The sequence below is a fragment of the Phaseolus vulgaris genome, chromosome 11 (assembly GCF_000499845.2).
Source record: "Phaseolus vulgaris cultivar G19833 chromosome 11, P. vulgaris v2.0, whole genome shotgun sequence".
In the NCBI taxonomy this organism is placed as follows: domain Eukaryota; kingdom Viridiplantae; phylum Streptophyta; class Magnoliopsida; order Fabales; family Fabaceae; genus Phaseolus; species Phaseolus vulgaris.
In genome coordinates, this window is record NC_023749.2 from 11,845,178 (window position 1) to 11,872,077 (window position 26,900).

Consider the following 26,900-nt stretch of genomic DNA (forward strand, 5'->3'; position numbering starts at 1 on the left):
TTATTCATAAGATCATTGATAAAAAAGAAATTTGTGTTCATCGAGGGAAGGGGATTACTGGATAGCTTGTTAGTAGCTAATGAAGTGGTGGATGAAGTAAGGAGAAAAAACTTGTGTCAGTGTAAAGTTTGATTACAAAAAATCTTATGATTCAATTAACTGGGGATTCTTATATTATATGTTGGGTAGATTAGGATTTTGTTTGAAATGGATCAATTGGATTATGAGATTTTTGGAACCGTCAACAATTTTAGTTGTTATTAATAGTAGTCTAACATAGAAATTTAAACTTGCAAGAGGCCTGAGACAGAGAGATCCTTTGACCCCATTCTTGTTCTTGGTATTAGTTGAGGAATTAAGAGACATAGTAAGATAGATCATTAGAAAACAAATGCTTTAGAAGGTGTTAGGGTGGCAAGCGAGGAGATTGTAGTCAATATGTTGATAACATGTTATTCATATGTGAGACAAATACCTAAAATATTTGTCTTAAAATGCATTCTTAGATGCTTTGAACTTGTTTCAAGACTTAGTGTACCTTTTGTTGAACAAGGTGCTTTGATGTCTCCAAATCTAAGAGGAATGCTTGAAGACCTTGTTGCTAGTTGTGTGTGTGTAGAAGTATTTGAATTTGTTAATCCTGATGATCTAAGGTTGATTGAATCTTAATCCTTTTGAAAAAGATTTATTTTCTAAAGAAAGTGAAAATCCAACCTGTGGAAATGTCGATTCAACCGGTTGTTTTACACTTAGTGGATTTTGAAAAGCTTGACTTTGTTTGACTTTGTTGTCAAGCCAATTTAACTGGTTATTTCGAAAATTCAACTGGTTGTTTTTCTGAAAACTTTAACATAATTATGTTAAACTGTTCCAATCTATTTTAAATGATTCAAACTGCTTTTGGTTCTTGAATTAAATGCTTTGACCATCTGATTGGAATATAAAAAGGTTATTTTATGCTCCTGGTCGTTAACTAAGAAAGAGAGATTAATCAAAATAAGTTTTCAAGATTTCAAAGAACTTTTGGATCATTCTCATGTGTGGAATAGGATTCTCTGTATTCTTTGTCCTTTAATCTTTGATTTTATCCAGGTGTATTATACTCATTTCTTCCTTAATCATTGTATTTTTGTGTGACTTAGTGTTGTGCAGTTTCAGAGGGTTGTTCTGAAAACTGTGTGTTGTTGCCAAAGGTGGCGTGTGTCCTTGAAGGATTCAAGATTATCACCTTGGTGTGTGTTTTGTAATCAAGGTTCGATTACTTAGTGAATTCTTAGTGGTTAGCTGAGGACTGGATGTAGCTCTTGGTTAAGAGTGAACCAGTATAAACATGATGTATGAATCTCTCTATCCTTACACTCTTTAAACTGTTTTAGCTTTGATTTTATAAACTTCTGATATAAACAATCAGTTGTTTCGCAAAAGCAACTGGTTAATTTTCTAGAATCAAACAAAAAACAGTTTTATAAGCGGCTGAACAGTTTTCTAATTGATTGATTCTTCATTATCTTTCACTCTACCTTCAATACTTACGAAAATATTTCAAAAACAATTCACCCCCCTCTTAAGGCCTATAATTCTAATACCTTTCACATATATGGAAATGACTATAGGAAGAAATTGATGGCATAAGGCCCAACTCAGGACCAGCCACTAGGTCAATGACAAGGAAGATTCAAGAAGACTGGGACTCTGCGACTGATGGCAGAGACACCCTTTTATACATGTTCAAAAATATCATAACCAAGTGTAGATTTTCTATAGTAGAATTTAAATTCTTGTTAAATTTAGATTAGGAATTTTACTTGTAATTTTTATTAATTGAATTAGGGTTAAGAGATATTGTATTTAGATACCACCTGAATAGATAAGAGTTTGAATAGATTACTCCAAATCTCAAAGAGTGGAATTAGCCACACATGCTGACTATTACAAGCAGGGAGAGCAAGAAAAGAAGATCCAAGTTCTCCTTGATGACTACCTCCTCTAATGTTTCTCACACCTCCTATTCTCCCAATTGGGTTACAAGTCACTCAATGATGTTTTCCTATGAATCTTGCACACTATGGTTATGCCTCAAGCCCCCTATTTAAACTAATTTTCATGGGCTTAAGTGGACTGAGTAAAACGTCGAATCAACCCGATGTCTCTAGCGCTATCTTGCTCAAGCGAGATATGGCTTGCTTGAGCGAGCTCTCCTGGTGGTGAGATGGCTCTTTTGCATGTTTAGGCAGCTTTGGTGAGTGCTGGTGTATTCCAACCTTTCCTTTTTAGCTTTGTATATTCTCCTTTTGCCCAGTTATCTCCAATTTTTCCTAAAATCCTGAAATTAACACAAATTTGGGAATAAATAATTCTTATTCAAATAAAAATCACAAAATATGTAAAAAGGTATAAATTCATAAATTAGGGGTTATTTTATACTTATTTTAGCAATTAATACTCATAAATATTTATATTTTAATATGAAATATTACTTAAATTTGGCACTTATCATTAGGCAACTAAAAACCAACCTAGGTTAAATTAGGGCTTTATTAAGCTTCTAAATTAACCTAGGTTGGTCATTTAGACCTAAAAGAGTCACATGAAGCACACTTAGGCCATGCTTGCAATGTGACTCCAAATAGGCTTCAACTTTCAAACCTATAGCTTTTCAATTTCCCTCTCAATTGGTGTAAGTTTTGGTCGGACCTCTATCCTATATAAAGAGGTGTTTGGCTCATGAATTAATAAGATCAATTTTAGAGTGCTATGTTGCCAAGTTGCTAGCCTTCTCACTCTCTTGTCTAAACCTCTCTAGGTTAGGCACATATGGTCTTCTTCTTCACCTTTCCATGTGATATGGCCCAACCAATCACTCTCTCTGATCTTCATGCACCTTCAAGGAATTCATAGCTTCATTGGAGTCATCCTTATTCCATTCCTTCCATAAAACTTCCGCCAATTCCTTCAACAATCCAAGAATTCAATTCGGTAATGAAGGCACACACTATCAGAAATCATATGAGAAAACAATTTTGGCAAGACATAATATATAAAATAGGCAAAAGATAATAAATGGAAGGGTAGACATCTATCATTCTCAAGTTGAGTAAGTTTACTAAAATATGTCCTCACTACATTACCATTATTTTACTTATCTTTTGGTAAAATGTCCGAAAGGAGATTCAAAAAATACAAAGGATTTTTTTATGGCGTAGGAGGAGCGAAGGTAGAAAGATAATATGAATAAAGTGGGAGAATGTATGGAGACCAAAGGATGATGGAGGACTAGGGTGAAAGATGTAAAGTTATTCAACATTACATTATTAGGGAAGTAAAAGTGGAGACTAGGCACAAAAAAGAAAGGTCTATGAAAATACATATTGGAATCAAAATATGAGACATGGAAGAACTTGAATAACATAAAGGATATCAGACACTAGTCATGGTGGTGGAAGGACATCAAGAAAGCATGTGGGGGAGGAAAAAAGAAAAATTGGTTTGATGATAAGATATCTTGGAGAGTAGGTTCAAGAAATGATTAGATTCTGGAAAAATAAATGACTAGATCAAATGCCTTTGATTCATAGAAAAACCAGTTACCTTAAAGCAACAACATTATAGGACTTAGGTAGATGAAATGGTAATTTATGGGAGTGGTGTTTGAATTGGAGAAGACAATGATTTGGGTGTTTATATTGATTTAAGAGCTTGAAGGTTGTACATTGAGAGGGGGGATGAATGGTATTGGAAGGACACTGAAACACAAGTTTATACAATTAAATCAAGTGTTTATAAAATATTATGTGGGGAAGATGTTGAACTTTATGACTTGTTTTGAAAAATTAAAGCACTACCCTCTACACACATTTTCGCATGGAAAGTAACGCACAATAGAGTGATAATGTATGTCAATCTCATAAATAGAGGAATAGTTCTAAGGAGCAGGGCATGCGTTATGTGCAAATTAACTAATGAACCAATTATTCATTTATTTTTTAGTTGTAAAGTCACAGGGTTGTGTTGAATATGTGTATTGTCAACACAACTCAACAAAGAAATAAAGTTTAGAGATGCATATGAATGAAAATTGTTTGGAATGTATGAAATAAAAAAAATAAAATTATTTTAAATATAACAGGGTAGACATTGAGAATATTTTTACATTGACTCAAGTAAAATTATGGGCTTCATTGACAAAAAAAAATTCCAAATATAAAATTTTATATTCAAACTGGTGTCTCAATTCAATATTTTGTATAAAGTCTATGAGGTAACAGAGAATATATCAGGGTATACACATGTATGATACTTATAGAATGAATTGCTACTTTTAAGGATGAGATAACCATTTTTATTGAGCGAGAGGAGCAAACACAACAATGATGTCTGAAGATTTATTTATTTTAGGTAGAGGTTGTTAACACTAATTATTTAAGCAAACCAAGCTTTATGAAGATACATATTTGGAGATTACAAACAACAAGGGTATGTTCCAATATAGCTGGTAGAATTGGTATATCCATGAGATGTGAACCATGTTAGGTAGTGAACTTGTCATAAACTAAATATTATGCTGCAAGACTTTAGAAACTTAACATTGATGTCCGCTCATACAACATTAACTACAATACGAGGACAATATTAAACAGGTAAAATTGGTGTTTTGAACAAATGGAATCCAACGTAGCGAACTAAACTGTCATAGGCTCATATATAATGTAGATAAATTCAAATTATGAAAATGGTGAGTGTCACAGGTGAAGCTTGGGTATTCATGAGAAGAATGAAATAATAAGGGTGTGTTAAATAATATTCCTGATTAAGGTTTTTGGTGAGGATTGATACAAAATATTGTGTATATGAATAATAGAGTTTAATAAGTTGTATGCCAGGGATGGATGAGAATCATTGCAACACAATCACTTCAAAACTCTTCTCTTTTTATTGCTTTGTTGTTATATTTAGTTAATATTGTACTCGATAATTCATTGTTTCTTATGGGATCGATATTCATTTTCAGAGACAATTATTACTTTTGACAACGCGGTACATTTGCCGTAAAAAGTCATCAAGTTTTTGGCGCTGTTGTCCGGAAACGTGTTTGATTTGTTAAATCTTGTGAATATTTTAATTGTTTTGATTTGTTTTAATTTTGTGTTTATATTTGTTACTATTTTTATTTTGTTTTAAACAGATTTGTTTTTATTTTATTTTATTTTAATTTGCAGCTTTGTTGTTATTATTTTAATTCTTATTTTGATTTTATTTGTTTCTATTTATTTTCAGATTTATTTTGATTTTGATTTTTTTTATTATATTTTATTTTAGTTTTTTTTTTAGGTTTAGTTACGTAGTTTTTATTTATTTGTTTTAATTATTTATCATTACTAATTTTAGTTTTTATTTTTATGTAAACTTAGTTTACGTAGTATTTAGTTATTTACGATTATATTTTCTGTTTTATTTTGTTTTAGTTTTATTTTGTTTTTATTTTACTCCTAGTATTTATTTGTTATTTTAAGTATGCTATTTTTAAGTTTTTATTTATTTTTGTTTTACATTTTTTATTTATTCAATTTTTTTGTTTTATTGTTTTCTTTTATTTTTGTCTTTAGGTGTTATCTATATTTTCTTTCTAAATATTTTCATTATTTTGTTCTTTTAGTGTCATTTTAGTGTTTTATTTTATTTTATTTTTTTATTGTTTTATTTTTGTTTATTTTATTTTGTAGATTTGTTTTTTTTATTATTTTATCTTCAAATTTATTTTGAACTTATTTTATTTTATTTGTCTTTAATTTTTTTTTCAAAAGAAAAAAAAAATACTGTTTTTTTTTTCACTAATATTTTTCAGAAAGATAGCAACATGACAGAAGAGGAAGCAACACATCCTTGGAGGACACTTGAAGATTATATCATGTATCAAGGGTCAAGACATTTTTCTAGCATTGCAATACCTACTACCGCCAAGGCCTTGGAAATAAAACTCATTTTTCTCACTCTCATCATTACCCATCAATTCAAAGCAATGGATCATGAGGATCCATTTCACATTTGTCTACATTCTATGAATTGGTAGAAAGAATGGGCTTTCAATCAGATGATCTTGAAAATGTTTATATGCGCTTGTTTTCTTTTTCATTGGCAGAAAAGGCTAAGGATTGGCTCAAATCACTCCCAAATTAGAGCATCACTAGCTGGAAGGATGTAGGGGAAAATTTTCTGCAAAGATTTTTTACAATCTTTCGCTACATCAAAGCTAAGTCTGAAATTTCCGTGTTCAGACAAGGAGAAAATGAATCATTTTGTGAGACATGGAAAAGATTTAAAATGATGCTTAGAAAATTCCCAAATTATGGGTTTGAAGATATTGCTCAACTGAGCATATATCTCACTAGTCTTAGATCTAACACAAAGATGTTGCAGTTGGCGGCACAATGATGACTTTTGATGTAGAACAAGCGACAAGGATTATTGTTGCATTGGCGTCAACTGATTATCAAGCTAACATGATAGACAAAATACTCAGAAGGAAGGGTTGTTAGAAGATGCACTCTTGGCTCAAAATAAAATTCGAACACAACAAATTGAGCAGCTAACCACACAAATGGCTAAATTGCCCCAACAATTATATGTTGTTCATTCATCTCAAAGCCAGAGTCAATCAATCAAGTGTGATTTTTGTGGAGGTGATCATCCTAATGGTCACTGTTCTTATCAGAACAATTCACCTGAACCTGAAGATCCATCCATGCTTGAAAGAATGAGTAAAGTTGAAGATGTGCTAACAAAGCTTGTGATAATGGAAGAAAATAGCATGGCAACAATAAGGAATATAGAGATCCAGATGGAAAAAGTGGCCAAACAATTTGAAGAAATACAAAGTGGCCAGTTTTCAGTCGACAGCCAAAATAACCCAAAAAAGCATTGCAATAATGTAATAACTAAAAAAGAAGATGAGACTGAGGAGTTAGAGAGAGAGAAAAAAAAGTGAGGAAGAAAAATTAAAAATAAGGAGAGAAGTGTTCTTGAAAAAAGATTTATCATATCCTCATCCTCCTTCAAAAAAAAAGAGAAGGAAAGAAAATTCTTTGACAAATTGCTCCCTAAAAATTATTTTGCTGGAAATCTGAAGCAAGATTCAACATTTGAAAGATTTCGAAAGAATAGGAGCTACATTGAAGAAAGAAATATAGAGCTGGAGGATAGATACAATGCCCTTATAAGAAAAAGCTTGCCTAAAAAATTCAAGGACCTAGGAAGTTTTAATCTTTTAGTGTCTACATGTGCTTTATTTGTGGACAATGTCTTGCTGGATTTGGGGGCACGTATAAATCTAATTCCTTTGGTAATGCTAAGGAAGATAGGTGATTTGGAGGTTCAACCCATCAAGATGTAGTTACAATTGGCAGACAGATCCATCAAATATCCATATGGTGTGGTTGAAGATGTTTTGGTGAAGGTGGATAAGTTCATGTTCCCTGTGGATTTTGTTGTCATGGACATAAAAGAATATGAAGAGGTTCCCTTGGTACTTGGCAGACCCTTTATGAAGACTGCTAGAATTATAGTTGATGTTGACAAAGGAGAACTTCAACTTAGAGCTCAAAATGAGAAGGTAACTTTTCATCTTTTTGGTGGTCTTAAAAGTTTTAATGCAGGGGAAGAATGTGTAGAGAAGCACGAATCAAAGAGAGATTTCCACCTTGAAATAAACAGGCGTCAAGCTAGATGACGTTAACCGAGCGCTTACTGGGAGGCAACCCAATCCACATTTTAGTTTTATGTTGTTTTGTTACCTTTGTTGATTTTATTTTTCATAAAAAAATAAAAATTGAAAATTGAAAAATAAAAAATAATAATAAAATAAAAAATAAAAATCCTATATGCCTCCTAATCATTTTGCAGGTTATGTATTTTGACCTGGGGACAGGTTCTATTATTTAGGGAGCATATCCAGCAAATGAAGCAAGACTGTAGATAAAGATTTTAACAAAAAGTTGGATGACTTCTTAAGAGAGAATTGAGCAAAAATATGGTTTTATCTTTCTACTTCTCTTTTCTTTTCAGTTATTTGAATTTTGTTTTATTTTTCTACTTAGTTTTTTGGTTATTTTGTTTTTTGTTTATTTGTTTAGTTGTTTATTTGCTTATTTGATAATTTGAATAAATTTCAATTTAATTTTTTGTTTTCTAGTTTTATTTTTCTCAAATAAAAAAGAACTAGAATATTAATTATGGATTGTGGAAAAAAGAATTTGTGTTTAAATATTAAATAGTGAGATGAATTAGACACGGGTTAGAAAAGAAAATATGATTGAATCCCTATTCAAATGCAGTTGGAATTATGATACATGAAAATTTAACAGGATGATTGATTAGGACAGAGAATGACAAGACAAAAAGGAATGAGACCAATTAAATCAAGTGAATGTGTGAACCTTAAACAATTTTGAGAGTTTTATTGATGAATTGATAGTTGTGGTTGCTTAATTTTTATTTTTGTTACATCATAAAAGAGCATGAAGATGATTGAGCCATTTGTTGTGTTAATTAGGAGCCCAGGGCCAAATAGTCAAATTGTATCTTGTTAGAATTCCATTTTTTTATATATCCCCTTTGGCCAAGAAATTTTTTTTGTTAATATTGCACCTTAACCTTTAATGATATAATTTCCTACCCTTTAGCATGTTTAAGGAAGGAGAACCTAGATGCAATACATATAGAAAAGGGAATGGTTGGTTCTGATTATGAAAGCTCAAAAAGTTGAAAATAGGAAAAAAAATCCTATTATTGAAAAAAAAAAGAAAAAAAAAAGAAAGAGAAACATAAGAAGAAAAAGAAATAGAAAAGAAAGAGAGAAAAAGTTCATCATGAAAATCATGAAAAGTCATAAAGAAAATGAGGAAAAAGGTGACATCGAAAGAAAGTGGTAATTAGATAACATATATGTTCTCTATAATTGAATTGTAGGTAAGTTCTTCTTCTTCTTTAAGATGTGCATTTTGTTATCTAAGAAAAACCAATATTTTTTGGAAGCCCAACCTCATTACAACCCTGGAAAAGACCTCAATATTCATGTTTCTAATATGTTTGTGATTTGAAGATGAAATGAAAAGCAACTGTGATTTGTTATGATTCAGTGAAAATATAGAGAAACACTTACCCATGAGCATATGCGAAGATATTCTTATATGAATTGTCATTTATTTGTTTTGATTTGATCTTGGAAGTTGATTGTGTCTATATTTTTCTACATTTGATTTTGGAAGCATCATAAGTTTTTAATTTGATCTATTGTTTAGTGAATTAAGTTGTTTGATATTTAAATTCAAATATATTCATTTAGGACAAGCAAGATTCTAAGTTGGGGAGAGTGATAAGTGTCAAATTTAAGTAATATTTCATATTAAAATATAGGCAATTATGAGGATTTATTGCTAATTTACATATAAAATAATATCTAATTTATTTATTTATAGCTTTTTACATTTTTTATGAGCTTTATTTGAATAAGAGCATTTTATTTCCAAATTTGGTGTTAATTGCAGATTTTTAAAGAGGATTGAAGATTTGGAGTAAAGGAGAATAATTTGAGCTAAAAAGAGAAAGTTGGAAGGTCCCATAATGGAAAAAGATGCAGAGAAAAATTGAGTTTTTTTTATGTTTGATCACTTAGCTCATTAGCGCGACACTGGAAGCGACCTAACCCTAGAAAACTAGGATAAATAGGGGGCTAGAGGCTCAACTCTAGTGTGCCAGATTGAGAGAAAAACACCATAGAGTGAATTGTGACCCAATTGGGAGAATGGAAGGTGCTAGAAGTATGCGTGGCTAATTCTACTCTTTGGGATTTGGAGTAATATGCTTAAAGCTTATGTATTAAGTTGATATCTTATATATTAATATTCAGTTCTTGATTTATTATTGGTATTGTTGTTTTACTTTTAATTTTCCGTGACAAATTGAGAATCTTAAATCTGACCGGGAGGTACTTTTAGGGGTCAAACCTAAACAACAATACTTACTTAACATATTTGAGTGCTAGGGATAAATTTGAAATGTATTGTCATTAACGTCTCAGTGTGATTCTAAGTCTATCATTAACACTCAAATATGTTAAGTATTTTTGTTTATGTTTGAACCCTAAAAAACCCTCTTGATCAGATTTAAGATTTTCAATTTGTCACATAAAATTAAAAGTAAAACAACAATATCAATAATCAACCAAGAACTTAATATTAATATATAAGATATCACCTCAATACATAAGACTTTGAGCATATTACTCCCAATTCCAAAGAGTAGAATGAGCCACGCATACTTCTAGCACCTTCCATTCTCCCAATTGGGTTACAATTCACTCTATGGTGTTTTTCTCTCAATCTGGCACACTAGGGTTGAGCATCTAGCCCCCTATTTAGGGTTAGGTCGCTTCCTGTGTCGCGCTAATGAGCTAAGTGATCAAACATAAAAAAAAAACTCAATCTTTCTCTACATCTTTTTCCATTCTGGACCTTCCAACTTTCTCTTTTTAGCTCAAATTATTCTCCTTTACTCCAAATCTTCAATCCTCCTTAAAAATCTGCAATTAACACCAAATTTGGAAATAAAATGCTCTTATTCAAATAAAGCTCATAAAAAATGTAAAAAGATATAAATTCATAAATTAGGGATTATTTTATATGTAAATTAGCAATAAATCCTCATAAATGCCTATATTTTAATAGGAAATATTATTGAAATTAGACATTTATCACTCTCCCCAACTTAAAATCTTGTTTGTCCTCAAGCAAAGTAAATGAATATATTTGAATTTAAATATCAAACAACTTAATTCACTAAACAAAAGATCAAATTAAAAACTTATGATGCTTCCAATTTCAAATATAGAAAAATATAGACACAATCAACTTTCAGGATCAAACCAAAACAAATAAATGACTACTCATCAAGGAATATCTTCACATATGCTCACGGGTAAATGTTTCTCTCTATTTTCACTGAATCATAACAAATCACAATTGTTTTTCATTTCATCTTCAAATCACAAACATATTAGAAACATGAATCTTGAGGTCTTTTCTAGGGTTGTAATGAGGTTGGGCTTCCAAAAAATATTGGTTTTTCTTAGATAACAAAATGCACATCTTAAAGAAGAAGAACATACGTACAATTCAATTATAAAGAACATATATGTTATCTAATTACCACTTTCTTTCGATGTCACATTTTTCCTCATTTTCTTTTTGACTTTTCATGATGATTTTTTTTTTCTCTTTCTTTTTCTTCTTCTCTTTCTCTTTCTATTTTTTTTTTCTTTTTTTCAATAATAGGATTTTTTTTCTATTTTCAACTTTTTGAGCTTTCACAATCAGAACCAACCATTATTCCTTTTTCTATATGTATTGCATCTATGTTCTCCTTTCTTAAACATGCAAAAAGATAGGAAATTATATCATTAAAGGTTAAGGTGCAATATTAACAAAAAGTTTCTTGGCCTAAAGGGGATATATAAAAAAAATAGAATTTTGATAAGATAAAGGTTTGCTATTTCGCCCTAAATTCCTAATTAACATATACAAATGCATCAATCATCTTCATGTTCTTTTATGATGTAACAAAAATAAAAATTAAGCAATCACAAGTGTCAATTCATCAGTACAACTCTAAAAATTGTTTAAGGTTCACACACACTTGGTTTAAATGCCCTCATTCCTTTTTGTCTTGTCATTCTCTGTCCTAATCAATCATTCTATTAAATTTTCATGTATCATAATTTCAACTACATTTGAATAGGGATTCGATCATATTTTGTTTTTTAAGTTGTGTCTAATTCATCTCACTATCTAACATTTAAACACAAATTCTTTTTTCCACAATTCAAAATTAATATTCTAGTTTCTTTTACTTGCAAAAATATAAACTAGAAAAGAAACAAATTAAAACAAAAGTTTATTCAAGAAATTTAATTCAAACCTAAAACTAACAAACTAAAAAAACAGAAAATTTATTCAAAATACAAATAAGCAATTAAAACAAACTAAACAAATAAGCAAATAATCAGAAACTTGAAAAATAAAATAAAATAAAAACTAAACAAAAAATAAAATTCAAATAACTGAAAAGAAAGGAGAATTAGATAGATAAAACCATATTTTTTTCTCGATCCTCTCTTCTTAAGAAGTCATCCAGCTTTTTGTTAAAATCTTTATCTACAGTCTTGCTTCATTTGCTGGATCTATCCCATGAATAATAGAACTTGTCCCCAAGTCAAAATACATAACCTGCAAAATGATTAGGAGGCATATATAATTTTTTATTTATTTTTATTTTTTAAAAATAAAATCAGCAAAGATAACAAAACAACATAAAACTAAAATTTGGACTGGGTTGCCTCCCAGTAAGTTCTCATTTAACGTCATCTAGCTTGACGACGCCGGTTTATTTCAAGGTGAAAAACTCCCTTTGTTGCATCCTTTTGTACGCATTCTTCCCCTGCCTTAAAATTTTTAAGACCATCAAAAAGATGAAAAGTTACATCCTCATTTTGAGCTCTAAGTTGAAGTTCTCCTTTGTCAACATCAACTACAATTCTAGCAGTCTTCATAAAGGGTCTGTCAAGTATTAAGGGAACCTCTTCATCTTTTTTTATGTCCATGACAACAAAATCCACAGGGAACATGAACTTATCCACCTTTACCATAATGTCTTCAACCACACCATATGGATATTTGATGGATCTATCTGCTAATTGCAACTGCATCTTGGTGGGTTGCCCCTCCAAATCACCTAACTTCCTTATCATTTCCAAACGCATTAAATTGATGTTTCCCCTAAATCCAGTAAAGCATTGTCCATTGATAAAGCACCTATAGACACAGAAAGATTAAAACTCTCTGGGTCCTTGGATTTTTTAGGCAAGCCTTTCTGAACAATTGCTTTGTATCTAGCCTTCAACTCTATATTTCTCTCTTCAATATAGCTTTTGTTCTTTCGAAATCTCTCAAGTGTTGAATCTTGCTTTAGATTTCCTGCAAAATAATTTTTAGGGAGTAAATTGTCAAAAAAAAAAATTGTCCTTTTTTTTAAGGAGCATGAGGATATGATAAATCTTTTTCAAGAACACTTCTCTCCTTATTTTTAATTTTTTCTTCCTCACTTCTCTTCTTTTTTCTCTCTTTCTAATTTCTTTCCCTCTCAGTCTCATCTTTTTCTTTCTCAACCCCTACAATATTACCATTCCTCTCTTCTATTATTTTACCACGCTCGGTGGCAATTTCATTGCAATGCTCTTGGGTTCGTTTGGTTGTTGACTGAAAATTGGCCACTTTGTCCCTTCGCAATTTGTTCAATTTGTTTTGCCAGCTATCCTGTCTAGATCTCTATACTTCTAATCATGGTCATGTTATTGTCATGCACTCTCATAATATTGTCTTGTGCACTCACAATCTTTGCCAGGGCATTTTCAAATTTATTCATTCTTTCAAGCATGGATGGATCCTCAACTTCAAGTGAATTGTTCTGATAAGAACAGTGACCATTAGGATGATCACCTCCACAAAAATCACACCTGATTGATTGACTCTGGGTTTGAGATGAATGAACAACGTATAATTGTTGGGGCAATTTAGCCATTTGTGCAGTTAGTTGCTCAATCTGCTGTGTTAGAATTTTATTTTTAGACAATAGTGCATCTTCTAACAACCCTTTATTCTAAAGACCTTGTCCATCATGTTGGGCTTACAATCAGTTGATGTCAATGCATCAATAATTCTTGTCGCTTGTTCTACCTAAAGAACCATCATTGTGCCACCAGTTGCGGCATCTAGGAGCATCTTTGTGTCAGATCTGAGACCAGTGAGAAATATGCTCAGTTGAGCAATATCTTCAAACTCATTATTTGGGCATTTTCTCAATATCATCTTGAATCTTTCCCGTGTCTCACAAAATGATTCATTTGCTCCTTATCTAAACATAAAAATTTCAAACTTTGTTTTGATGTAGCGAGAGATTGGAAAAAATCTTTGCATAAATTTTTCCTCTACATCCTTCCAGCTAGTGAGGCTTTGTTGGAAGTGATTTTAGTCATTCCTTAGCTTTTCCTGCCAATGAAAAAGAAAACAAGCGCATATAAATATTTTCAAGATCACCTTATTGAAAGCTCATTGTTCTTACAAATTCATAAAATGTATCTAAATGTGAACATGGATCCTCGTGTTCCATTGCTGTAAATTGATAGGCACTAATGAGAGTGAGAAAATCGGGATTTATTTTCAAGGCCCTTGGCAGTAGCATGTAATACAATACTAAAAAAATGTTTTGGTCCTTGCTAAATGACATAATCTCCAAGTGTCCTCCTAAAACACTAAAATGACGTTAAGAGAAAAATAACAAAAATATTCAGAAAAAAAATATAAGTAAAATAAAAACTAAAAATAGAATAAAAGAAAACAATAAAAACAAGGAATACGTACTTAAAAATAACACATAAATACTAGAAATAAAATAAAACTAAAAACTATAATTGTAAACAACTAACTAAGTTACGTAAAAATAAGAATTAAAACTAGTAATGAAAAATAATTAATTAAAACAAATAAATAACAATTATGTAAACCTAAATAAAACTACCTAAACAAAATTACGTAAACTAAACCTATATAAACAAACAAAATAAAAATAAAAATAAAAACAAAATAAAATAAATAACGTAAAGAAAAAAAAACAACGACAACTTTCTTTTTAAAGAACAAATCTATAATCAAATCAAATCTGTAATAAAATAAAATAAACAAAATCAAAACAATTAAAATATATACAATATTTAGGAAATTATATTCAACAACTCAAAATCTGTTTTCCGGCGTCAAAAACTTGACGGCAAGTGCACCGCGTTGTCACAAGTAATAATTGTCCATATGGACGGATATTGATCGAATACAATAATCGTTAAATATAACAACAGAACAATAAAAAGGAATTGGTTATGTTGCCACTGATCAATAAGAAATCAAGTAAAGAATTAGTTGCTTCAATTGAAAAAATAGGGATCAAGTTTTATCTCTCTAACTCTCATAATTTTTTATTAGCATGTTAATATTAAATTTGATTGAAATTGATGCCCGTAGAAAATTCATTTATATCGATCCCTCGCATATAAAATCCTTAAGAATGTTTCCTACAATCCATTGCATATTGCATATTTATAAAAAAAAACAACTTAAAATAATAAGAAATGTCCTAATTTCTAGTCGATGTGGGATTTCCAACACTTATACTTAAAAAGATTTTGCTTCTTATAAAAAAACATTTTACAAATTATAGTTCTTAGTGTATCTTATATTCTTTATAAAATTGTATTTTTAATACCATAAGATATTCATTTTAGTTCTATTATTTAAAAATAATTCACTATATTAAAAAAAGTTAACTATAACTTTAATAACCAAGTAGAAAATCTATACATATGTGGCATTGAAACTTCAAACAACTCTTAACAAATAAAAAAACGCATCAGGCTATTTTAAGAAAATTACAAATATTTCTAAAAATAGAAAGGAATTGCAATCTTTATTTTTGTTTATATTTTTTTTTAATGAAAGAGATCGTTGAATAGAACCCTAAGGAACGAAAGTCCTGGGAAATTTGCAGGCTCCAAGATCCCTCTTTTCCTAAGAACCCATTTCTCTTTCATCCTCCAATCTTCATACTGTGCCCAGAGAGGCTTCAGATTCGCGAATCAACAAATGGGTGTTGTGTTGAAGCTAGTAGACGCCATTCTGTTTCTGTTCTTCCTCTTGATAGCAGTGGTGGCTCCTCTCATTGATGCTCAAACGTGTCTTCCTCTCAGTTATTTCCCTGAATTTCTTGTCCAACTCAAGGAACACTACACCCAAGACTATGGTGATTACCTTCTGGCTGAAAAGCCACACTTTTTTGTAGGCCTTGTTTGGCTTGAGCTTCTATTCCAATGGCCCCTTGCACTCCTCAACCTCTATGCCATTCTCACTTCCAAGCCTTGGTTCAACACCACTTGCTTGATGTATGGTGTCTCTACCTCTACCTCCATGGTATCTCTATTATCTTTCTCCTTTCTTTCTCTCTATCACCTTAAATTCATATTTTACTTCTTCAAAGTTTCTCCCATTTTTTATAATCCCATGAGCAGGATTGCAGAGAATACTTGGTTTTTTTTCCAGGGAAAAAGTTTCTACCTTTTCCATGGCTCCCCCTTTTTTATTTTTGTAATTTTGATTAATGGGATTGTATGTTTGTATGGATCCTGAGTTAATATGAACGATTAGGCTTCTGGGGAAGAGAGAAAATGGATATTATTCTCTTTTCTGATGTTTGAATCTTGGGATCTAGAAAAGCTCTAACTTTTTGTAGTTACTAGCAACCATTCAATTAGAACCAATGCATTCATTTGTTTACAGAGATCTGCTAGCTGTTTTTGGGTTCTTCCTCCTCATTTGGTCAGTCTTGGGCCATGGTTCTTTATTCGAAGATTTTCGTGGCTATTATTACTTTGTACTAGTACAAAAAAATATAGCTTTTGCAGCTGTCAGATTAGATCATGCTGAATTGATTATATAGCTTGCTGTCTAAATATAATGAAAGCAAAATTTAGGCCATGCAATTCTAAGGCTTAGATTTAGATTTTGATCGGAAACTATGGTCAAGATGTATTGCATGGCTTTTCTAACAATCGGGTACTTGCTTAGGTGTTAATTACACTACAAAATTACACTATGGTTAGAATTTGGAGAAAACTTTGATAGTTCTCGAATTAAAATTGTCGTTTGTGGCAGTAATTCACGTAATCCTTTAATGCAAACTTTTTATTACACAAATTATTAAGGTAAAACACTGATTCAGATTGAGGAACAATACAAACAGTATTTAAGAAATTATATCTGAGTTGTGACTTATCATTTGATCACAAGGACATTTGTTTCACTGAAGTTGGAGGTGTAATATTAGTCTTTGTTCTAGCCACAGATGTAAGTAACAATGAGACATTGGTTGTTTGTGGGTTGCAGGTTGCTATATTATCAGAAATGATGAATTCGAATAGGGCATCTGAGAAGCTAATAACAGTGTATGCCTCTTTCATGGGTTTGGGTGCTCTGGCTCTGCTACGAGGGTTGCTCACATGTTCATCCAAATCAACTTCATCTCTAGGCAAAAGACCTGCATTGACGAGGAAAAAGCGAGCTTGAAATTTTCAGGAATGAATCAAACATAAGAAAATGGAGAAAAGAGCATAACCGTAGGTGCGAGGGGATGAAGAAGCATGCCAAGGCCCCCTCATGAAACCAATTTTTTGTATGTTTTTATTTATTTAAATCTGAGTCCCCTTTGACTTAATATTTGAGAAAAAGATTTTGAACATCAAATTCCATCATGTTGCTTTTTTGCTGACATATTTGCTATGAAAAAAATAAAATTCTATCTACTTGGATTAGTTGTTTTTAGCTCTTACAGTGTCTTAAGAAGGATATACAAAATAATCATCACTAGTCGAAGACCAGTTTCTACTTGATATCTCTTGAATATTGTTATTCTGAGATTTTTTAATGCAGACAATATCCATAATCTTCTGATACAAATGAAGCTAAAGCATGGACAAATCAAATGAACTTAAAGAAAATGGTTAAGAAAGATTGTAAGTTAAAATGAATAGGAATTTTATGAACTTCATTAAGTCGGTTAAATGAAAACTTCAAATACTAAGGAACCAAAATTTATGGCGTTCCATCATATGCAAATATCAGTAATATACTAATTACTTAAACTGATAAAGAATAATGGAATTTTGGAAGAAAAAGGTTAAAGAGAAGTGAATCTTTGGTGAGGACTTCACTTGTGGTTTGCGTGCTGTTACTTGCTTCTCTCACTTCTGCTCCTCTCTTCTACAGCGACAATGGAGTGTGCTAAGTGGAAGTACATGGACTGGACCGAGCAGGCCCATCTAAAAAGGTTCAAGGTCATTTCTTTCTGCACTCCGTAGTTTCTATAGAATTGTTAAAAGACCAAACTATCCCTTGCTGCCGTCACTCCTTGCCGCCACCGCCACCGACCCTCGTCGTGGTGCCACACTTGCTATGTGTTCTGTCATGTGAGTGGAGGAGGGTGTTCATAGACTTCAGCTCCTAGACTATTCAACAATTAATTTTTATTTCATAAAATATTGTAAATAATAATATTATCATACTGCATAAGTTCAATGTTAAAGTAATCATCTTCAAAATAATTTCATTATCTCTATCTTTCTCCTAATTTCAGTTTTAGAAAACTTAAAATAAATTTAGATCAATTTTTTTTTTCAATCAAATTCTGTTTGTGACCTATCTTTCATCTCAACCAGATCGATTTTCTATTTCATTATCTTCAACTATTACTATTAGCCTATAAAAATCCTTAGTTATTCTACTTTCCTTGAATAAAATGTATAAATTATCATATGTGTATCACATTTAAAATAACTATAGTATAAAACATAGTCTTTTTAATCTGATTTTTCGTTAGACTATTTTACTCTTTAATTATTATCTAAATTGTCAACAACTTACTTTATTGATTAGCCTCTAAACTATTTATTACTTTATTCTAATATTCTTATAATATAACTATAATAAAGGAAATATTTTCTTCACCCCTCATTTGACCATTTTACAAATCCTTTAAATTATCTTCTAAATTGTTTATTGGATTTCTTTAATTACGGTATAAACTTTCGATTATATTTTCTCTTTTTTTTAATTTAAAAAATTATTGAACTTTGCTTTTTTTTCATAAGAGTAGTGATATATTCACAACTTATACTAGATTACAACTAAAAAAAGTTTTTTTTTGTTAAAATTTAGTAATTTTGAAATTGCATTGTACCACATCACAGTTGTAAATTATTGTCTTTTACTTGTTAAGATAATATTTTTCATATTGACAATCTTACACCATATTACAATTAGGTAGAGAAATAATTTTGCTGAAATAGAATAATTTTGAAATTGTATTGTGTCACGTCACATATGTAAATTGATGTCTTTTACTATACAGTTATCAAAGTAACAATTTTCAAACTTTACACCAGATTACAACTGGATAGAGAAGTAATTTTTTATTGTATTGTGTCATATCACAATTGTAAACTTGTGTGTTTTTTTTGTGTAGTTGTGAAAGTAATATTTTTCTCTACACAATTGAATATGTATGACATGTTGTTAGAATAGACAATTTAACAAAATATATATATATATATATATATATATATATATATATATATATATATATATATTCTGAGAAGCAGAAAGAGAAGAAGGTGAATTTAATGAATTCCTATTTGATTTTCAGTATTGTCAGCTCTTTGCTATTTTCTATCTACACAGATTCATTCTCAGCATGGCAGAGCTTCATTGCTTCAACAAATTTAGTGAAGAATTTGAATTTGTAAAATTAAAATTTCCCACCTAAGTATACCAAAATTGAAAGGCATAGGAAGTGTTTGAGACATGTTTTCCTTCTTGTAGTCAATGATTTCCTTCCTTTTTTTTGCACCATTGAAGCTCCAAATGCATTCCCCTTTTTCTCTTGGCCGCTTATTCTTTTTATTTGGTTTGGATTAGCCCACTTAAATTCTATGCACCTAAAAGTTACAATAAAAGTGTTTCTTTATTACAATTCTAAGAGATACATAAAGAAAATATGAAACTATTTTTGGAAGCAAGAGTATCTTGTCTTATCATACTCCTTGTATTCTTCTTGTAATTAAATTATCTTGTTCATTTTCTTGATCTTCATTCATCCACTCATCATAATAAGAAGCTATTAATTATTGAAAACTGTGATCATTTGATTAGAAAACTTGATGGCAAGGGTATAAAGTAGGTACGTGATTTTTATTCGTCTATCTTATACAGTAGAGTCCATGTTCTTACAAGTTGAGCTATTTTCTTCAATGAGATTGTGCTCCACGTGAATTGCAATGGCAGTTAATACAGCTTTTGTCCGTTGAAGCACCTTCACTGGAAAAGAAATTGAATCTTCTAAAAGAAATTGGTATTTGTACAGTTGACCGACCGAAGACTTATATTAAAATAACTAAATACAATAAATACGTAACAATGAAACGGTTACAACTAGCATTGAATAAATCAGAGACACTTCGAGAAGCATTCCCTTAATATCAGGCAACCACTACACACAACCTAAAGATCACTATGCATGTCTTTGGAAATCGGTTACTTGACCCACACGAACTAAAGCTCAAGTCAACTTATAAAAGGGACTTTTGAAAGGGGGAAAGGTATGTTTTCGTAATATTAGAAAGACTTAACTAAACACTAGCACTGACTTGAGCGTCGAAGTGCAATCGCAGGTACCTCACCAACCGGACGAAGGCACGTAGGAAGGAAGAAGGACTCGAAGAACTAGGTAACTACAAGCACGACAACAATTGTGTACCAACGTGGATCAACGTTACTCAGACCCTGACATTCACACAAGTACGGTATTGAGCATAATTTAGATTGGGATCCAACTGCTTCAGAAACCAAGTTCCGTAAAAAACATGAGAATTAATTGGTAAGTATAGCATAGTATTACTATTTAGGATTTACTTGGCAGATGAAAAAATAAGATGACTATGGTATTGTTAGTTTATTACTTCTTTTTCATACTTTATTGTGGCAACATGTTATCTCCTTGTTAGAATGGCCCCCATTAAATTTTGCCGTCAATGTGCCAAATTGATTACTTGTAAGATATTAAAATTATAATATTCATTTGATAAAAAATATTAGAACGTTTAAAGTTTTTATTATTACTATTTTAGAGTGTACAGTTTAAGATACAAAATATGTATTTTAAAATATAAAATTCAAAGTACATATTTTGTACTATACATTAAAAAATACATGTTTATAATATTTATATTCTGATAATATTTCAGAATATATATTCTTAAATACAATATATTTTAGATTGTATTTCTCATTCTGAAAATATATTGCATAATTTATTAATACATTTCAAATTATACGTTTCAAAATGTATTTTTAAATTTGGAAATACACTCCAAAATGTATTTGCATTTTTAAAAAAAGTTTGTTAAAAGATTTATAAAAATTGTATTTCAGAATTAACAATCTAAAATAAAATTGCTATGAATTGTTCATTCCAAAATACATATTTTGTATTCCAAATTTGTATTTCCAAATATAGATTACTAAATATAAAATTATATCTATAATATATATTTGGTATTTCAAATTTTATGTTTCAAAATATAAAATTATATTTTAATCATACAATTCAAAATACAAATTTCAGAAGAATAAAATTGGAATTTTGAATTTTACAGGGGTGCAGCTTGAAAATATGGAGTGCAAATGCAACAGCCCTAATTGAAAAGTATCCTTTTGAATTTGGCCATTTTTTTTTATTAGACCTGCGTACACAGTAATTATAAATTCGTTACTTTTTGGTCAGCAACGAGATTTGATAAGATGCCCAAGCATCTTTCCAAGATTCATTATTTGTTTTCCGGTCCATGTTAACTTGTAAATTTGAAAATCCATAAAAAATACATATAAATATAATGATACACAATTGATGAATGAACATCAAAACCAATAATATTAGAACGATGTATAGTAACACCACACCTCCAAGCCAAGGACATAAACATAAAGACTTTGCTTTGGTGATTGACAACCTCAATCCTACGCAATGATGATAAAAGAGGGATTGCTTACCGAAAATTTTCAACCTCAAAAGCACAAGCTGTTCCATCTACTGAGGCCGAAACAAGGTAATCCCGATTAGCAGACACTGAAAGAGACTGAATGGCATCAGAGTGCCCCTTTAATGTTTTTACACATTCTCCAGACCTGCTATCCCACAATCTCACCTTACCATCCACACAACCAGTAGCTACATATGATGCACCAAGCCATGCCAAACATGTCACTCCATCCTGTCCACAAGGAAAAATTCCTTTAAAGCACCAGATATAAGCCAGTGTATTGCAAACAGACTAATTTAGTCTCTGAATGCACAAAGCATGATTACAACAAACCTCGTGTTGACAGGTTCCTCGGGGTATTAAATGCTCTATATCCCAGATGATCAATTTTTTATCCATGCCTCCAACTGCAGCCCAGGAACCACTGTCATACAATTTAAGGGACAAATTATTCAAAAATTCCACATGTATATGCTATTAAATTTGATCAAGGTTTGAATCATTTTGCTCTTTATTGTTCCCCGGAAATAAGTAGAATTATTTCTTGAATCAGTGATTGTACTGTAAACAAGTAACTTTTAGGTTAGGTATAGCAAGTCTAATAACAATTCTCGAGGCCATGACACTTGGTTTTCATTCATCTTAATAAACAAAAACTATTATATTATGCCTGTCATCCTTTTACCAATAAGGGCACGTTTGTTTCACAATATCATTGTGTTCCCAAGAATCATATTCCTTGAAATATTATACCCAGGAATAATATTCCTATAAACATGTCTGGTAGGTATTTAATAATTTTAAAATAATTACAATTAAATTAAAGCATAAAAAGAAGAAAAGAAAGAGAGGATATAGTGAAAAAAGGTAGTTACTGTAGGCAATAACTTCCATTCCCAAGGGATACCCACTCCCTTCTCATGGGAATACACAGTCTAAAATGTGAAGGGGTCATTTTCTTGGAAATAAAGTTATCAGAGAATATATTTTCATAACCATCTAATAAAGCACGAATATTTATTCTCATCTTCACGTTCCAAGAAATGAAAAATGGATGACGTGAAACAAACACTCCACAAGACTATACTTTTGGCTGTAACATTACATTGGTGGACCTATATCATCATCTTCACCCCTTTCAAAAAAACCTATGCGTCCATTAAGAATTCTATTGTGTACAAGGATAGTAAGTATTGCACGTATAGATAGATAGGTTATGAGAAGTCTCTTAATCATAATACATACCTTGGTGCAAACCCAACACACTCAATGGAGTCTGAATGAGAAGCAAGAGCATTATTATCAACAACCTGTCAAACAGGAAAATGTGTTTCTTAAGAGACAAGATGGGAAGCTAATAAAATCTATAGAATAAAGACACAAACAGACAATTAGCAAGGCGTAAAGTGGAGGAAGTGCAAGAAAATGCTGTCATAAAACACGACAAGATAGGCTACAGTATTAAGGACAAAATTCTTAGAAAAATTGTATTCTTTCATTAGGCACAAAAATATTAAAATTGAAGACCTCCTTAAGAGTCTAGCTAGGTTACAAACTGCCAAGCTGAACTAACTAATTAGTCAATTTCCATACACAAAGCCACCAAGTAACTAGTATATGTGTATATTTGAGCATAACACAGATATACCAATCTTGACCAATAAATATTGGAGAAAAGATGGCAACTGGTTTCAAATTAATGTCAAATCAAGCATCAGACTACTCTGGTAATCGTGAAATTTAAATTACAAAAAACATAGGTACAATATAGTCTGAAACTAATCTTCCTAAACGCACTATGATCTGATTCCTATACATGTTCACATGCTTGTTCCCTTTAGCCCTTGACCAGAAAGAGGAAACCGCAAAGACAATAGTAATCCAACAAAAAATGTTCTTCACTCAATTTTTTACAACAGACATTTCAGTATCATATAGAAATTGAAGTCGTATGACACGAATTTTAGAAACATTATCAAATGTCAAGACACAGCCAAAGGCTTCTCAAGTTCTCAGAATAATGAGATATCATACCCAAAGGCAAAGACACAAGAGAAGAAAAATACACTAAAGAAATAAGTGCAGTAAATATCAAATAAAATGAAAAGACATACTCTTCCTGTGGTAATATTCACAATATGGACAGATCCATCCTTAGAACCAGAAAGTGCGAGAGTTGAAGTAGAATTTATTGTCAAGCATGTTAATCCCTCGTTATGATATGGATGGCCTAGAAAGAAAATTCTAGCAGGTTATCAAAAGCAAATAGAAGAAAAAAAGGAAAAAATAAAGTTTGCAGATGAAAGGAAACTAATTAGATTTTTGTGAAACTATCATGACATGATGTACATCAATCAAGTTTCACCTCATGAATGGTGTCCCAATTTATATAAGAAAAATAGATAAAATATGCATATGAAGTTTCTTTTAATTGATTTTAAAAATTACTCAAACTGCATCCTATCCTTTTTTGCAGTGGAAAATTCAAGAATATGTTTTCAAAACTAAGGAGAGTTGTAATACCACAGATTATTTAGACCGGAGGCATGAATAATCAACAAAATGTATTAACCGTAATAGAAAGCAAACACAATAAATACACACAGCGCAATTTACGTACCCCGCACAACATGAGTACTTTCTCCACTTTTTGGATTCCATATTCTCATGCTTGCATCGTTGGATCCAGTACATATTATTTTCCCTAGGGTATCAATCAAATAAAAATAAATGAAAGAGTGTAAAAATATATGGCACAAATAACAACAATTAACAAAAACTGCACTAAGATGAAGAGAAATACTACCATCAGGAGTAAAATCGCCACAGGTTACACTGTCACCATGACCAATAAAAGTATTAAGTAAGGCAGCATTATCCGTATTCCACATCCAAATGGTAAAATCCTCAGAACCAGCTAAGAGTATGTGTCCTCTTGGATGCCAATTAAGCCACTGAAAATTTTCATGACATCTTACTTAGCAACTATTTACAACAGGAAAAAACAAGAAAAGTAAGGTTTTTTCTTTACATTTCATGTTGATATTTTCTGTCACTAATAACTACAAAAATAACACCTTGTTTTAACTAACAATCTCACCTCAATGCCCCCTCCAGGACCTTCAAGTTTTTTAGCTTCCAAATTTCCTGATACATCCCATACTTTAATAATTCCATCTAAGCTTCCTGATGCCAAACGCTGTCCATCATAGCTAAAAGCTAAACTAGATATAGATTCTTCATGACCTGCACAAAATTAATAATAACAAAATCATTTGGATATTCAAAAAATTGCAAGTAACATATCTTTACTTTACCAATTATTGTGCAACAACACTAGTCCTAAATGAAAAAATATCAATCCATCAGTAACCCAAGAGTCATGCAAATACCTTGAAGCTCAAAAGCCCAATCTCCTTGGCCAATCTTCCAGAGAAATCCTCTGTCATCACCACCCCCAGTAGCTACTAGGGCGGCATCTGTTGGGCTGGAGGCAACCGAGTACAACTCTCCTATATAAGAATTCAAGAAAACAAAGAAAATGCCATAAATTCCCTGGTAAATACCTTGCATACATACAATACACGACTTCAAAATTTGAAAAAAAAAAAAGGAAAGTAGTAATAATATATTGTCAAACAGTTGAGGAATATCTAATTAGAATCCAGAATTTGACCTCAATCTAATTAAGGCTCGGCATAATCAGGATAGCTATGCATAAACACAAACAAAAAAGTACAAAACTTACCAGTATGAGCAGTGAATTTGTGCACAAAATCACCATCCTCATCCTCTGAAATGGTTTAAAAGAATATCATCATTATCAAATATATCATCACATAGAAAAAAAAAAAACAATACATCTCAATTCTAACACAATGAAGGTACAAAACAGAAAATAAAAGTTAAACTTTTTCACATAATAGAGAAATAATACACAAGACATGCCACATAGAAACCTACTGAAATCGATATAAAGGCTCAGAAGGTTTTACAGCAAGTCCCTACCAAGTTCAGAATCATCATCAGCGTCAGGAAGATCTTCATTATCCATTTCAACTTCACGGATAATGTCAGCCTCATCAAGGAAAGATGGTTCATTATCGTCTTCATCATCATAAAGAGGTGGAGAACTCATTGTGTTTGCTCAATAGTCAATAAAATGTTTTCAACACTCAAAACCTGAGAGAAATTAATCATTATATCTTCTTTCTTTATCCAACCAAAATCAAATGCAAAAATACCTCTAAGGTTTAAACTTGCGAATAATCAATAAGTACAGGTGATTAATATGAAGACATCATAGAAGTCACAAGTAAAGGTCAATTTTAGAACTTAGAATAATGTAATCATGGTCGTCAAACTCGCGAGTCAACTCGTTGACCCGTGTTCACGTTTCCACATACCCTTATCGAGTTAACTCGGTTTTTGAGTAAAGTAGCAGACTCGAATTAAACTCGGTTATCGCGATTCTGCTCCGAGTTGGCGAGTTCGGCTGGGTTTTCGTTTTAACCCAAAACGGTGTCGTTCTCTGGAGTGCGGCGGCGGTGGCGATCGAGCGGAGCAGGTGGCGGTGGTAGCGATTGTGTAGAAGAGGTCGCGCGGTGGTGGCAGTTCGTGCGGTCGCGGTTGTTGCGGGTTGCACAGAGGAGGTCGGGCGGTGATGGCAGTTTGTGCGGTCGCGATGCAGGTCGACGGTGGTGCCGTATAGCGTTAGCGATGGGTGGTGCTGAAACTAGGGTTGCATTGTGGTGTGATTTAGCAAATTAGGGTTTTGTTTTTTTTATTTTATTGGGCTACACTAAATTGGGGTTTTTTTTATCTAATTAAGGTGCAGATTTTTGTTTTGTTTGGAGTACTCGGTTTATTTTAATGGTTTTTTTTTTATTTAATTGAGATGCGGATTTTTTTTTTTTGTTTGGAGTGGTCTTTGTTATTTAATTATTGTTAACTTATTTCTTTTATCTATTTTGAATAATTATATTATTAAAATATTTTTTATTTGAAATAAACTCTTACGAATTTATGAGTCAAATTTACAAATCGAGTCTATGAGTCGAGTTTAAAAATTTTCACGAGTTTACGTAGACTTTCGAGTTTCACATTCTTATACTTGCTAAATATAGAAAACTTTTTTACTCAACAATATGGAAACACAAGG

At 31.4% G+C, this 26,900-nt stretch overlaps 3 protein-coding genes across 3 annotated transcripts; 1 reads left to right on the forward strand and 2 right to left on the reverse strand.

Annotated features, from left to right (window-relative positions):
• Nucleotides 1–12,409: 12,409 nt before the first annotated feature.
• Nucleotides 12,410–12,796, reverse strand: LOC137834275 (uncharacterized). Its single transcript, XM_068642340.1, has one exon. It carries the CDS (start codon nt 12,794–12,796, stop codon nt 12,410–12,412), a length of 387 nt encoding a protein of 128 aa, XP_068498441.1.
• Nucleotides 12,797–15,496: 2,700 nt separating this feature from the next.
• On the forward strand, nt 15,497–17,458 carry LOC137825857 (uncharacterized). Its single transcript, XM_068631652.1, has 2 exons — nt 15,497–16,061; nt 17,034–17,458. The coding sequence occupies exons 1-2, from the start codon at nt 15,738–15,740 to the stop codon at nt 17,211–17,213; spliced, it is 504 nt and encodes a 167-aa protein (XP_068487753.1). The 5' UTR covers nt 15,497–15,737; the 3' UTR covers nt 17,214–17,458.
• A 4,149-nt stretch (nt 17,459–21,607) lies between these two features.
• Nucleotides 21,608–26,578, reverse strand: LOC137821568 (uncharacterized). The gene is made up of 11 exons (XM_068626228.1): nt 26,146–26,578; nt 25,748–25,921; nt 25,488–25,532; nt 25,132–25,251; nt 24,840–24,985; nt 24,546–24,693; nt 24,360–24,443; nt 23,854–23,969; nt 22,985–23,049; nt 22,073–22,163; nt 21,608–21,970 (listed from the first exon to the last, which is right to left on the reverse strand). The coding sequence occupies exons 2-11, from the start codon at nt 25,875–25,877 to the stop codon at nt 21,746–21,748; spliced, it is 1,170 nt and encodes a 389-aa protein (XP_068482329.1). The 5' UTR covers nt 25,878–25,921; nt 26,146–26,578; the 3' UTR covers nt 21,608–21,745.
• Between the last annotated feature and the right edge of the window lie 322 nt (nt 26,579–26,900).

Bases quoted from the DNA above. Each gene is read 5' to 3' on its own strand.
- LOC137834275 (XM_068642340.1), bottom strand. From the start codon at position 12,796: ATGATAAGGAAGTTAGGTGATTTGGAGGGGCAACCCACCAAGATGCAG.
- LOC137825857 (XM_068631652.1), top strand. From the start codon at position 15,738: ATGGGTGTTGTGTTGAAGCTAGTAGACGCCATTCTGTTTCTGTTCTTC. The intron at 16,062-17,033 runs GTATCTCTATTA...TGTGGGTTGCAG, and splicing joins TCTCTACCTCTACCTCCATG to GTTGCTATATTATCAGAAAT.
- LOC137821568 (XM_068626228.1), bottom strand. From the start codon at position 25,877: ATGAGTTCTCCACCTCTTTATGATGATGAAGACGATAATGAACCATCT. The intron at 25,252-25,487 runs GTAAGTTTTGTA...ATTCTTATATAG, and splicing joins CAAATTCACTGCTCATACTG to GAGAGTTGTACTCGGTTGCC. The intron at 21,971-22,072 runs GTTTGTTGTAAT...CCTTGTGGACAG, and splicing joins GAGGAACCTGTCAACACGAG to GATGGAGTGACATGTTTGGC.